The following is a 15,455-nucleotide window of genomic DNA, read 5'->3' as shown; positions in this document are numbered from 1 at the left end:
CATAAAGATTTCTCAGTCTAGGTTTGCCAACAACATTCATCTCAATTTCCTCTGCTTTCAAAAGCAGACAAGCTACCAACTTGAGGAGAGATGCCAACTGCCTAGAGAGGCAAATACATCTGGAGGTTGTCAGTATGGTCCTGCACTTGGGAAGGAGCAGTCTGTGGCTGAAAAACTCCTTTGTCCCTCAGGCCATCAGACTGTACAACTCCTCATTCACAAAGAGGAAGAGTAACAGGAAGACAAGAGATGGGAATGAGAGGAACACCAGTAGCCAGTAAACCAGTAGTGAGCAGTATTTCTGGTATTTATATTTGTGTATTTATATTTACAGTAAAAAAGTATTTAGTCAGCCCAATTGTGCAAGTTCTCCTACTTACAAAGACGAGAGAGGTCTGTAATTTTCAACATAGGTACACTTCAATTATAAGAGACAAAATGAGAAAAAAAAAATCCAGGAAATCACATTGTAGGAATTTTAAATAATTTATTTGTAAATTATGGTGGAAAATAAGTATTTGGTCACCCACAAACAAGCAAGATTTCTGGCTCTCACAGACCTGTAACGTCTTCTATAAGAAGCTCTTCTGTCCTCCACCTGTTACCTGTATTAATGGCATCTGTTGGAACTCATTATCTGTATAAAAGACACCTATCCACAGCCTCAAACAATCAGACTCCAAACTCAACCATGGCCAAGACCAAAGAGCTGTCGAAGGACACCAGGAAGAAAATTGTAGGTGTGCACCAGTCTGGGAAGAGTGAATCTACAATAGTCAAGCAGGTTGGTATGAATAAATCAACTGTGGGAGCAATTGTAAAAAAATAGAAGACATACAAGTCCATTGATAATCTCCCTCGATCTGGGGCTCCACACAAGATGTCATCCTGTGGGGTCAAAATGATCATGAGAATGGTGAACAAAAATCCCAGAACTACACAGAGGGACCTGATGAATGACCTGCAGAGAGCTGGGAACAAAGAAACAAAGACTACACACTACGCAGAGAGGGACTCAACTCCTGCAGTGCCAGGCATGTCCCCCTGCTTAAGCCAGTACATGTCCAGGCTCATCTGAAGTTTGCCGGAGAGCATATGGATGATCCAGAAGAGGACTGGGAGAATATCATGTGCTCAGATGAAACCAAAATAGAACTTTTTGGTAAAAACTCAACTTGTCGCTTTTGGAGGAAGAAGAATGCTGAGTTGCATTCCAAGAACACCATATCGACTGTGAAGCTTCTCACCCTGTCCAGGAGTGTAAGCCCAGCTACCCAATGGAGGAATCTCATTTCTACCTTATTCTTTCGGTCATTACACAAATGTCATGACCACAGCTGAGAATAGGAGCTTAAATTGACTGGTAAATTGGGAGTCTTGCCTTCTGGCTCAGCTCCTTCTTCACCATGGCAGCCCAATACAGCATCCATAAAACTTCAGATGTCACCCTAAACAGTCTATCGATCTCACACTTTAACTTACCCCACTCGTGAACAAGATTCTGGGTACTTAAACTCCTCCACTTGGGGCAATAATAACATTAATTAGCCCATTCGCTTCTGCTTACTAACATGGTGTTTGTGTTACAAATAAATCTTGCTTCTTGTTACATGAAGCAATACCACCACGTTTCAAACTTAAATACAACTTGTAGACCGATGCGACTTGTGTTTGTTCCCCTTCATGACACAGACGTGACTAACAGTCACATATATTCCAGAAAGTACAGGTAGTTTTCAAAATAGCTTAAATAAATTTACCTTTTTTTTCTCCTCAGTCTGGTACTCTATTATAGTTGACCTCCAACCATTTCAGCTGCAGTGATTTAACGGGCATTTTCATTTAAAGCTGTAAGTTGGAGCGCTACAGTGACTTTGTGGGGTCCTTGATGTTGTCGGCTGTAAGAAGCAAGAAATCTCTACGAGATAGATGGTTAACAGATGTATGATTTAGTGTTTGACAAATAGTTTATTCTGTACTGTGCACATATTGGCCTTGGAAAATGGGGAATGAGAGAAAACGGGTGAAATGGACAAATTCCTGCTGCCTTTATGTTTTTTCACCCCCCCCCCCCCCCCCCATTCCTGTTAATGGAGACAGCGTGGGTGGTTTCTAAGATCTCTGCCAAACACGGAGTGGACCTGGCTCTCATCTCGTCCGTGTTCAGTGGGGATTATCTGCCTCTCTCTCTCTCTCTCAGACTCTCTCTTTGTAATGTGAACTAGCCTTGCAAATGCACGGCAATATACATAAAGCCTCTCGCAAACGGTGGCGCGAGATGCGACTTGGATTTTCTCTATACATTATTTTTATTTGCATGCATAGGTCAGGGCATGTTTACACACTGAATAAAAATAACTCTGGCAAGCGCCCCACCGGTTCCGGCATGAGGACGTGTGCACCGGCTCGTACTCTGACATATGCAGTACATACAAATGAAGTCGTTCCGGCATGCGAGCATATGTGGATGATGCTGCTGATTTCAGGGTGTTTTTTTTATTTTTATTTCCTCCCCTCCCTACCTTGCGCCGTACTGTGCCGATTGACAGCTTGGGTGAAGAGGAGCGAGGAAGGCCTTGAATAAATGAACAGGCAAATAAGTGAGTGCAGGACAGGTAATGGAACTTAGAAAGCAGGGTGGGAATGGAACAGTAAAGGCTGGTGATGTAAAGAGCAGTCAATAATTGAGTAGTAGGCCATACATTATTGATACCTGCTCTTTGTGAATTAATAAGAATCTTGGAGGGTGGTAGCCAGACCACGGAGGCTAGGTTCAGGTCTAGCCTGTGGACACAAGCACACCCAATATAGGTCCTAAGGCCCATAGTTGCTGGTGGATATCCCCGGAGTCCGGAACCATTCCCATTCATCATCCAGCTGGAATGTGCATTATCCCCACCTTCTGCTCCAGACCATGTCAGACAGTACTTCAATATCGCACATTTTCATAACTATGGTTCCTTGTGGCCCAGGTTGTTCCGGTGCACGCGTTGGGAGCGCCGCCATGAGTGGTGTGGCCGACTTTATTTTGAAATGTTGTTGACTTTGTTACCAACATTAAAGTTAAGTCACTCATGGTAATAGCAACATGAGACTTAACTGAATAAATCAATAACACGAACAACACTGTTAAAGTCTGTTTAATGGAGCGTCGTACCAACAGCAGCAGTAGTTCTGCAGTTCCCATAAACTTACATCTGCACCTGATAGTGGAGACTTTGATTTAATTTCCCAACATTAAAGGCTCACGTGCCGCAAAACAGTCACAGAACCCAAAGGTCCATTGGTCATTAAGAGCATCTGGTGGTGATGTAGCTTTACTGAACCCGGTTTGGTGTTTTGAAGGCTCAATAGCCAATGCTTCTACAAAAGTACATGTTTTCCAGTGTTGGTCCAACTGTGTATTTGTACAATCACTTTGACTTTGTGTATTTCAGAACAGTCATTTAGACTAACTTTTCTTCTTTCTTTCTTGTCTGGAAGTCCACACAAGATGAAATCTGACTGTTAATTTTACAAAAACACTTCTCAAAAAGATGGTTAAATTCTCAATTTACACAAATCCCAACTCATTAGGCTCTACTATGGACCTGTGTGTGTGTGTGTGTTAGCACAGTGTGTTTATATTCCTGCGGTATCTTTTGTGTTTCCTCTTTTCTGGCTTTGATTGCACAATGTGTTTTTGGCGGTAGGGGAATGGGCTTTACAGCGGTGGCTTCATGTCTTCTTTTATGTCCATTTCAAACGCTGTCAAGGAAAATATCACAGGACTTCTCGGCGCACATTGTTTGAATATAAACCCAGGCTGGAACTCCATGTTGTGTTCCACGTACAAGGCGATTCATGATGAGGGTTTGTCTTCTACTTAAGGACAAACATACGGTAGTTGTATTCATAAATATTTGGACACTGATAAGTTATTTATTGCCTTTAATTGAGGGCATTAATTTCTAAAATGGGTGAACCGTATTGGATCACAGCAATTTTCTTCTCCCCAGTATTTAAAAGGGTACTTGTAATTGATCAGTTGGCTATTCAGGTGACTGTTGAGTTGTTTCATGGACAGGTGTATTTTAATACCCTCAATTATTCACTTACATGCAGGCAGATAAAAGATCTCCACACAAATCGTAGTCTGAAGCCCCTGTCTTCCCCTTTCTGATGCTCTGTTTAAACTTGAGCAAGTCGTCTTCACCATGCCTAGATGCTGAAATGCCATTGATGCCACGTGATTGGCTGATTAGCTATTTATGTTAACAAGCAATTTAACAGATGTACTTAATAAAGTGGCCGGTATGTCTATGTAGATCATCCATGTCTGCTTCTTGGATTTTGAGATACACAAACAACTGTTTTTTGTTTTTTTTTGGACCATATTTTACCTGACTTTCACCGTTGATGTTTCACAAATCTACTCCAAACTCAAACCACCTGTAGACATCTGTCCAGGTAGTATTCTCCCCCAGTTTGAAGGAAATCCATCGCCTCGTTTCGGAGTTATCGTTTCCACAGACTGCAGTGAAAACAATTCCCTGCAAGCACTGCTTCACCAACGCGCAGGGTAAAAAAAAACAGGTGAGCTCAGAAATATGGAAAGGCCTTATAGACCAAGGGTGGATGATATTTCCTTGGTGAGGGAAAACGATCCTTTAACAAGGCCAAATCAAGAACACCCTGCAGAGATTAAGAATAAAGGGGGTATTTCATCTAAACATTGGGAAGCCGTTTGAAGCCTCAAACAGGAAAATAAATAAATGAAAAGAACAACCTACCATCAAGTATTTAGTATATAGTTAAAAAGACAGACAGACAAACATGCTGTGAGAAACCGCTTTAATATCTATTCAACTCTTAATAAACGTGTTGTTCTGATCACACTGTAACATGAAAAACTCATTTTGTTCAGGTCAAGTGAAAGTGGCACTGCTCCATGAAACACCATTGCACATTTTGATAACTTTGGTTCCTTGTGGCCCAGGTCGAAGCAAATTAGGGGATTCACAGAATGGTGGCTGCTCCTCATTAGAAGATGTGTGTGTGTATATATATATATATATATATATATATATATATATATATACACACACACTCACACACACACACTCGTGTTTTGTCCATGGGGACCCACCGGCTCTAGATTGGGTCGTGTTTATCAAATAGGCAGCTGATATTTTTGTGGGAAAGGTGGTAATAAATTAAGCAAAGCTTGTGTAATGAGTTGGAATGGTGGGTAAGTCCAGAATGTTTTTAGATTCGACCTATTAATTCGTATTCCTATTAATTCTGTATTTTTTAATGTTAATTTACTGCCTTAATGTATTTATAAATGGTTTAGGTTCTTGTTATCATATACATTATTATTATTTTATTTCTACTTCTATTTTGTCTTTTGATTTTTAAATGGACCACAATGGAAATAAGTGTTTTCACTTTGTTTCATCCATGTATTTCTAATGTATTTACAGTTATATTATGTACTTCACTTTTTTATTATGTACTATATTATGTACTTCACCACACTCACACTTTTAATATAAACATGACTTACTGTTCGCTCCTGGAATGGCGTGAGTCCAGAAAGTAGCTAGGAACACGCACGCAGCTGCTGTAAGCAGGTGGTTTTAATTTGACAAACAAAGACAGTGGCTGAAGACATTAAATCCACAAAACGTTTCACTCATGGTACCAACATTAAACTTAAGTCGATCATGGTAATGGCAACATGAGACTTATCTAAACTGACTGAACCAATTGAGCTACAAAAACACAAATAAATCAATAACACTAACACTGTTAAACTAACATAAACCACAATAACATTTAAAACCTCAAAACTCCGAACCCCCATGGTGCATTGCAGCACAGCATCCATTGTTTATTAGTTAGCTAAAATTGCTAATTTCTTCAAAGATATTTGTCCTACCAATGTTTAGTTTTCGCAGCATTCATCCTTGACCCAAAATACGTAAGCGCACCGAATGGCAAATGTCAGCTCTCCCCGGTTTTTTTGTTTTCCACAGTGGGTCATTCCTGAGTGTCACATCCAATGACCCACACACTGAAATGACTAATTAATGCTACGTTTGTGTCCTGATCTCACTTTGTTTTCCACCTTTCCTGCCAGTGAAAAACAAATTTTTTTTTAAATTATTTGTTTTCGTCTCGAGCATCTTTCTCGCTTTTCTCTTCCTGCCTGACACATGCACATGTTCACAGGGGAGCGCCAGGAGTGGATGGAAACTCTTCAGACGGCCTCGAGTCCGCCCCCCTGCGGCTTCCAGAAGTGCTCAGCCAGCCTCGCCCGCCCCTCCTCGGCAAACAAGCGAGGCTTGCTGGAGCTCCGCGGTTACAAAGGCAGAGTGTTGGCGTCCCTGGCGGGAAGTAAAGTCAGGCTCTGCAAAACAGAACAGGTACTTCCAGCACCACCGAGATGTCCTCTCCACAGGGCTGGCGGCTTCCTGTGTGAGATGGGAAGATGATAATCGTGACCTATTTGAGGCGGATGAGTGAGATGAAAATGTTTATGAATGTGAAATGGGAAAAAAAAAGCAGACTGAATGACGAACTTGTACTCTATTTGTGGGAGTGCACGCGTCGGGAGAGCCGCCGTGAGCGGCGTGTCCAGCTTTATTTGGAAACTTTGTTGACGAGACTTGTTGGCACAAGCGTAGAGTGGAAGTTGTAAAAAAGGACAGAATCGACACATTTAGATATCTTTAAAATTATGTTTAATCAACAAGTAAGACACTTTATATCGCTTTGATGTATAGTGTACAACTTAAAAATATGCATGTATAATTGATATATCCCATTCAAGCAGTAATGTATATCTAAAACCCGATTCAAATTCATTCATTCATTTTCTGCCACTTATCCGTGTCACAGCTCATCCCACACTTCGCTATCCTCGGCCAAGTCCTTTCACTCTTCCCGGTGGATCCCAAGGTGTTCCCAAGCCAGCTGGGAAATATAAACCCTCCAGTTGGTCCTGGGTCTTCCCCGGGGCCTCTTCCCAGTTGGACGTGCCTGGAAAAGCTCAGGAGATGACCAGGAAGTCTTCTGGTGGAGCAGATAACTGCAACAATCAATCATTTCTGGAAAACAAGCACCAAAATTGGCACACATACTCCTTAGACATTCCTCTTTTGAAAAAAGCAACTGGCCATATTAATTTTCAATAGGTGACCAGGTAGGGGAGAGTTGAAAAATTACACAGGAGTCAAAATTGAAAAATGATCAAATCATATTGAAAACTATACCACATTATTTGTCTGATCATAACAATTCCAAAAATGTATAGTTTGGATTATCTGTGACTGAATGTTATGGAGTTATGGGGTAAAAACAACAAGAATGGCGACAAAGGTCAATTTCAGTTTGTACAAGTTGCTCCAATTTTGGTAAAAAAAGTGGTGCAGATTATTGGTTGAGCTAATAGGATTAATATGTGGAATAGTTTTGATTGTATTGAGTGTTTGCTTTCTAAAGCAAAGGTCAAACAACATCGACTTCCACTGGATGTGACATATGTTACCCCATAATATAGCTTTTTTATAACCCGATTAACTCAACCAACAATTTACGTCGCTTTTTTTTTTTTTTAATTGGGGTAACTAACATTTGACTTCTGTACAAACTGAAATTGACCTTTGTCATCATTCTTGCAATCTTTACTCCATAACTCCATAGAATTCAGTCATAGATCATCCAAACTATACCTTTTTGGAAGCTTTATCATCAGACAATTAATGTGGTATTTTTTTTTTTTTTTTTATGACTGGAAACATTTTGACCCCAGTGTAATTCTTTTATTGACCCCTACCTCGTCGTTTATTGAAAATTCAAGTGGCCAGTCAGTGTTTTCAAAATGAGTAATGTCTAAGGAGTATTTGTGCTAAATTTGGTGCTTGTTTCACCATTTGGAAGATTCCTCTGTGAAGATTCTGTTATCTGCTGCAGTATCCTCACGAGATGCCTGGACCACTTCAACTGGCTCCTTTCGATGTAAAGAAGCTACGGCTCCACTTGGAGTTCCTCCCAGATAATTGAGCTTCTCAACCTGTCCAGGAGCGTCAGCCCAGATATCCGATGGAAGAATCTGTTTCTACTTCTTGTATCCACAGTCAAATTCTTTTGGTCATTAGCCAAAGTTTATGACCATAGGTGAGGATGGGAATGTAAATCGAGTGGTAAATTGAGAGCCTCACCTTCTGGCTTGGCTCCTTCTGCAAAACATCAGACACCGCCCCAGTCCATCCTCCGAGATCCTGAAATACTTGCTCTCCTCCACCTGGGGCAATAATTCTCCCCTGAGCCAGGGACAATCCACCCTTTTCCTAGACAGGACCATGGTCTGAGATTTGGATGTGCAAATTCTCATCCCAGTTGGGTCACACTTGGCCTCAAACCTGCTGAGTGCTCGTCAGAGGTCACCACCTGATGAAGCCAACAGAACCACATCATCTGCAAAAAAGCAGAGACGCAACTCTGATGTCATGAAACTGGACACCCTCCGGCCCCTGACTGCACCTTGAAATCCCGTCCGTGAACATCACGAACAGGATCGTTGACAATGGGCAGCCCTGGCGGAGCCCACCACCCATTGGGAACAGGTCCAATGTAATGCCGAGAACGCGAACACGGCTCTTATTTTGGGCATATAGAGACCGGATAGCACATTGCAGCGCTTCCTGCATTGTCCCCCAGAGGACACCTAGAAGGACCCGGTGATACCTTTTCCAAGTTTACAAAACACATGTAGACTGGCTGGTCACACTCTCAAGACCCTTCTCATATCCTTGAGGGAGTAAAGACGTGGTCCACCGTTCCACGATCAGGACGCAACCTGCATTCCAAGTCCTGAATCTGAGGCTCGACTAACAGTCTCAGTCTCCTCTCTAGTGGATATATAAAGTGTCCTTTTCTGTGGAATCCATTACAACCACAATTTCCTTGATTTAAAAAATATATTACCATAAAATGTGCAAACATTTCGTATATCTGCCCAGCTATATTGATTGCATAATACAATCAACACTGTGATAAATCAGATTTTGCCTGTAATAGCATAGAAACCCAGCCAGCACAGAAATATATATATTTTAATGACACAAATGAAACAGTGAAAAATAGTGCCAAATACCTATTAATTTGAAGATGAGTAATTATTTCAGTGCAGCTGGAGATGGAGGTGTTAAATAGTTCTTTTGTTGATGAAACTCCCAGTAAAGTCATTTTCACATGAAGACAGAAGTTAACACTTTTGGAAGTGGTTAAAATGTGATGGTGTACCAGCTGCCAGCTCATTTAATCTTGAGCTTAATGATCGTTAATTAAATAGAGCATAAAACGCTCAAAACTGTGGGTGTTGGGGGGTGGGGGTGGGGGTGGGGGGGGTCCTTTGATCCAAGAGATTTTTACCCAGACTTTAACTTTGAAAGAGCAAATTTGAAAATGAGAGCAGTCCAGGGGTCAGATAGTGCAAAGGTACAGTAGTAATCCTCTGATACAATGCTGTAACTGTACAAAAAGTGACAAAAAAAATTTGACTATATAAATATTGACTCCATGTGTACCATGTGTGGTTGACGTGTACACAATATCTTGACAAAGGCAAAGCTTGGCACACGAGGTCACCTTGGACAAGTTCGACATTGGGTGCATTTCACTTGTTTGAACAGTTGCGGGCAGAATCTCTGTAGCTTAGCACGTGCAAAAACGGCACAATGTGTTGATGAATTCTGATGAACTTTTGCTGCTGTAGATGATAACTTTGCTACGATTTGGCACAAGTTCAGTATTGAGCTCGGTGACACAGGTTTGGATCAGTATTGCCCTTGTATTGTTTATAGACTTTCATTTGGAGATTAAAAAAAATAAAAAATCTGTTTTCCCATTTTGTGCACACACGACCAGTATTTTCCAATTGCAGCCAATTTCCTATATTGTACTTGCAGCGGTATACGTCTGATTTCATACAAGTGCAAACACCAAACATGCAAACATTCTTAAGGTTTGGGATGCAAACTCTGTTTGGATGTTTTCTGAATGTGCACACCTGTGTGGACTAGTCTGAGTATGACAGTCTAATTTTAAGCAGCTCGTCTCCATAACATCTCTACACATGTAATGATGCTTTCACATGTCGGTGGCAGAAAAACCGATGTAGCAGTTGTTATAGCAGAATCCTGTCACCTGTAGCATCAGACTGTTGGTGACGATGCGAGGCGCCTTGATGTTAATTTACTTAATGGAGAGATACAGCAGACGTTTAGCATTTTGTGCAGCTTTATATTAAAACAGGAGACCCTGGCTCTGATTTCATCTTAAAGAAGTTAACTTTTTCTGAGGTTATAGGTTAATTTTTTTTCTGTAATATCCCACCAATTAATCACCTTTACCTGATTAAAACCAGGAGATTCTCTGCACTTAAAGGATCCATCCGGTATGTGCTTTTCACTTGTGAATGTTAGATGTCATGGTGTACTCACTTTAGATGTGGCAGAATGTTTCCATCAACCTCTCATTGATATCACTGGACCATCCGGTTTACTGTCAGCCAACATGTGAATGCACCACAACAGATGGAACTGACGGAATGACAACATATTGGTGTAATATCATTCTCCCGCTCTTTTCTTTGAGTGGTACTTTAAGTTTCTGCACAATGTTTGGAAAATACACTGAAAGATGTGAGAGTGAAAAGTGGGAAAAAGTTCCCTATTGACCATCTATGTGCACGTATGCACGTGGACGCGGCGGTTACTTTGTTATTTTGCGGACGCAACCCGCAGTTTCGTGTCACAGTGAATGTGAGGTGTCAGGAGCAGACAGGTGTCACACTTTTTATTAGTGCACGAGGATCCTCTGAATGCAGCGAGTCATTCGTTGGCTTTTTTTTTATGCAAATGGTTATCGCGGCGCAGCGAGACAGGCAGGGGAAGAGACGGAGGACTGTTTAAAAATAAGCAAAATGCTATTCAGAGATGACAGTTGCATTGACTTGGTTTTGTGAAGGTTCACAGTTTTTGGCAGGACATGAATAGTTGGAATGGGGGTGCATCTATCAAAGAGCTGACATTCTGTTCAAACTGGCTGTTAAAAATTGTTGCAGTTTTTCTTTTTTTTCTTTTTTTATTGAATTGTTGTTTTCACCCCAACTCGACATTTCAATACTCTGTTTTTCCCCGTTGATGAACTGGATCCTCTTTCATATCTCAATGTTACTTAAGGTGAAAAGTTTGTAATTAAAACACGAGCAGCCTTGCATAAAATAATTAAGCCCATGAATGTGTTTCTTCATGTAATATATCTGAGCCAATGTGCTTTAAATTGTAAGCAGTGGCAGTTTTCAGTGCATGTTCAATTGAGGTAAAATAGTGTTGTCATATCTACAGTCGGGTAGATAACCAGTTGGACAGTGATGCATTTTTGTAATTTCATCTCTGTACACCACTACAAAGGATTTATAATGAAATGGTCCATGTGTAGTGTCGTGTAAACTCTCATTCACGGGGTTTAACACAACTATGGCATTAACCATTTAGGAGTTACAGACATTTTTATATGCAGTTGGTCCTTTTCCAGAGGATATAAGTAATTGGGCAGTTGATTGACGAGCAATTTGATAGTCAGGTGTGAGCTGCACCCCCCCCCCAACCGTTATGGCAGATTAAGCAGCTAAAAGGTCTTGAGTTGAGTCCAAGTGTTGAATTTCAATTTAGTAGCTCTATATTGGAAACTTTGAAAGTAGTCAAGTCAGCACCTTGGTACAATCTTGAGCTCAATAGCACCAAAAGAACTGGAAGCCCTCAGACAACAACAGAGGTGGATTTATGCTGCGTTTACACATAACGACGACAAGTCACGACTGCCACGAAGTATACATTCTTGGCCACTGATCACGAATGTGATGATTTCAGGCAGAGGTGTCAGGTGTCCTCAGGAACTGCTGCAACCTGTTACGACACCTTATGATTAATGGCACGTATTGCTGGTGAATTATCAGGAACCATTACGCACAGTCAGGAATAATGTTCCATGCTGTTGCGCGCTGTTGCGCATAACAGCGCATCGTTACGTTCTGTCACGTTGTGAATGTGGTGAATTGTCTCCACACACACACTCATATTCATCCATCAGCTGCTGAACAATTCATATCGCTCCAGTTTACTCCTCAAAATCCACAGCAGAAGAACTTTGCATGTTTAGTTGGGCTCTGTGCCATGGAGTGGTGCAGAGAGGAGGAGGAGATGGAGAGAGCGAGATGTGTCATGGCTCTCGTCTCGCGCACTTTCCCAAACATCAGGCGCAGCAGCAGGTGGAACACCTGCAGGAGCGCGCTGAGGAGCATTGGAATGAGACTTATAGCCGACTTGGCATCACTGTCCTTCTTCAGCATACTGCAGCAATGAAACTGAATGCAGTGCAGCAAGGTTTAATTGTGCGCACATCAGAGAAGAACGCTGTCACGCTCTGTTAAGGATCACCACTAATCAAGACAGATCAGCACGCTCACTTGCGACCTCCATGACATGAGGCGAAGTGAGGGTGCGTGACATTCGTGGAAGATTTTTGACAGCCAAAAACATGCTCCACGAAAATCACAAATATCACGCACCAACATGCACTATTAAGAAACCTATTCAGATGCGTTAAGTCACGATAAGAATGTCAGGAATGTGCCAAGAATGATGCAAATATGACATTCGTACTGCGTCCTGCCTATGTGTAAACACACCATAAGGCAGAATTCTTTCCTTGGTGAAAGAAAGAGTGACAAGAATGGACAAGATTAGGAATGAACATATCAGAGCGACAGCTCAGGTGGGACGGTTTGGAGGCAAAGTCAGAGAGGCGAGATTGAGATGGTTTGGACATGTGCAGAGGAGGGACCCAGGGTATATAGGGAGAAGGATGCTGAGGATGGAGCCACCAGGCAGCAGGAGAAGAGGGAGACCAAAGAGGATGTTCATGGATGTGCTGAGAGAGGACATGCAGGTGGTTGGTGTGACAGAGGAAGATACAGAGGACAGGGTGAGATGGAAACGATTGATCTGCTGTGGTGACCTAACGGGAACAGCGGAAAAACAAAGAAGAAGAACATTTAACCAAGTCAAGAACATTCTGGAGGAGGTATTGTGTATCATTGTAAAAAGTGTGGCATCAAGACACATCATCATGACTGTAAATACGAAACCAAGAACAGGTGCCAAAGTACTGTGTTCTACTAGTGTCATAAGTGGCACCTTTTTTCGGTGTTATAGGCCTATTCCACAGGGCACATTCTACTATGATCACCCATGATCTAAAAAAAAGAGGAAAAACATGATGAAATCCGACTTGTTTTCTAAAGTGCAGATCTGGCAACTGTCTGGCTTATAAAGTGCTGGTCTGGCAACCAGCCCAAGAAGGAAAGAAAGGATCTCGAGTTGTTCAACTTTGAACAAAAACGGCAACAAATGCTGTTTTGGCTTCAAATTTTTACTCCGATGGATCACTAACAATTTAGTTATAGTCAGTACAAATACCCCATTTAAAGAAGTTTGGATGTGATTAAAACTGTTATAAGACTGTGACTATCCGGATTTCTAGAATTGGGATGAGATTTTTGAACAGTTCAAATATGCTTTGACCCTTGACTGTATGATGTTGCAAAATAAACTCAATCAGTCAAACAATATTTTATTTACCTTTTAACGGTGTCTGTGGGAGGGGGCGTGCATGTGCGCGTACATGAGCTTGAAAAGAGCAGAAGTTACTTTTGACTGCGTGGGATGCTCGTGCACACCGATGTCTGCGAGATGTCATGTAAATCACTCCAGAGGTGGTATCAAGTTACAAAAACAGTGTTTTCAGTTTTAGAAGTGTTTACTTCTCATTAGTGTTTACAGAATATACAACAAACATGTTAGATTTACACAGAAACGCAGTGGTTTCAGAGCAGATCCCGCCATGTTGGATTACAAGCTAGAGAGAGACCAGCCAGTGACATCACGGTGCCTCTATACTCTGATTGGCTGTCACCGTGTCCTTCCTAGAATCCCACTTCCCGCCCCCCCAGAAAAAAAAGCAGATTTCCACGATTCGTGTTGCCGACCCATTTGGTATATACAGTACGTTGCACTGGAGTATAAGTCGCAGGACCTCCAGAACTACTAAAAAACATCTTATACTCTCAAAACTGTGGTAGACTTTGCCAGAAAACATCTAAAAAAGTCAGTTCCACAGCAAGATTGTTTGGATGGATGAATCCAAATTGAATTTGTACCACAATGACGGGAAGAGAGACGCGTGGAGAAGGAATAAAACGGCTCATGATCCGAAGTAAAGCACATCATCTGTCAAACGTGGTGGAGGCAGCATTATGGCTTTAATTCCTGAAACAGTGCCTGGGCACCTTTCAGAGCCGCAGCTCGACAGCAGCTGTTTATCACCATGAAGTTGAAAACCCCAAGTGGCCATGTAGTGACTTTACCAACCGATGGAACTGAAAGAAGAATTGATCACTTCTGCTTTCAAAAATTTGACCTCAATTTCAGCTCCAGTTCCTGTTCTAGTTTTGCTTGGGGTTAACCTCCAACTTTGCCAAGCTGGATATATATACACTGCTTTTGTGAATGAGTGCATTATAAAATGTAGAGCGGCCTTTTGTGGGCATAGTACTTCCAAATTAAGGCAACACTTGCAAAAGCAGAAAATGTGTACAAGTTGGAAAAAAATCAGCAACAGGTATTTGCATCATGTGTTGCAATTAAAAACAAAACAAAACACAGAACACAAATATAACCTGCAGGATATATAACAATTTAATTTAATATGTCATAATGCTTTGCAAAGCTTCACAACACAACAGAAATACCTCTTATGAAACAATGTTTTCTGCTATATCTCCACAACCCAAAAGACTACAGAAATGAGCTAAAGTTCATATTGAGCAGCAAAATGTTTGTGATTGGTTGATATAAATGGTGTCACGATGACATCACAATGAAGTTATAAAAAGAAGTCGTGTTTGTTAAAAAAAAAAAAAGATTGTTCACAATGTCTTGTATTTTTCGGGTTACCGTATTCCCTGTGCATAAATGAGTCCAGTTTTCATGTTTTCTTATTTTATTTGCATTCAAGAGTGGAAGTGATTTAAAGTCTTTGCTGCAAAAACCTTTACATGCGTTGTGAAGCTTTGCAAAGTGTTTCCATGTCATTAAACAAAGATATTGCTAGTGCTGCAGGTTATGTTTGCATTCTCTGTCTTTGCAAGCATTTTTCAATTTGCAAGGCATTCTCTGATGCAACTACCTGTTGTTGAATTGATGCACGTATTTATTTACTTATTTTTTTCCACCCCCCCTCAATAAAGTTGGAGGAGGTTATGTTATGGTCCCTGTTTGTCTGTTTATGACATTTTTACTCAAGATTCATATCCTAATAGGCAAAAAGTGATTAAAGGTCAAGGT

At 41.3% G+C, this 15,455-nt stretch overlaps 1 protein-coding gene across 5 annotated transcripts in view; it reads left to right on the top strand.

Annotated features, from left to right (window-relative positions):
* zmp:0000000660 (arf-GAP with Rho-GAP domain, ANK repeat and PH domain-containing protein 2) overlaps window positions 1–15,455 on the top strand; it is a 215,809-nt gene that overhangs the window by 58,653 nt on the left and 141,701 nt on the right. For all 5 annotated transcript variants that reach the window (XM_034164507.1, XM_034164506.1, XM_034164503.1 and 2 more), the window contains one exon: window positions 6,217–6,410. In XM_034164507.1, the coding sequence (XP_034020398.1) occupies window positions 6,217–6,410 (194 nt within the window). The remainder of the gene's footprint in view (window positions 1–6,216; window positions 6,411–15,455) is intronic.

Source organism: Thalassophryne amazonica, chromosome 23, assembly GCF_902500255.1.
Source record: "Thalassophryne amazonica chromosome 23, fThaAma1.1, whole genome shotgun sequence".
Lineage (NCBI taxonomy): Eukaryota > Metazoa > Chordata > Actinopteri > Batrachoidiformes > Batrachoididae > Thalassophryne > Thalassophryne amazonica.
This window is presented reverse-complemented; position numbering and strand designations above follow the sequence as displayed.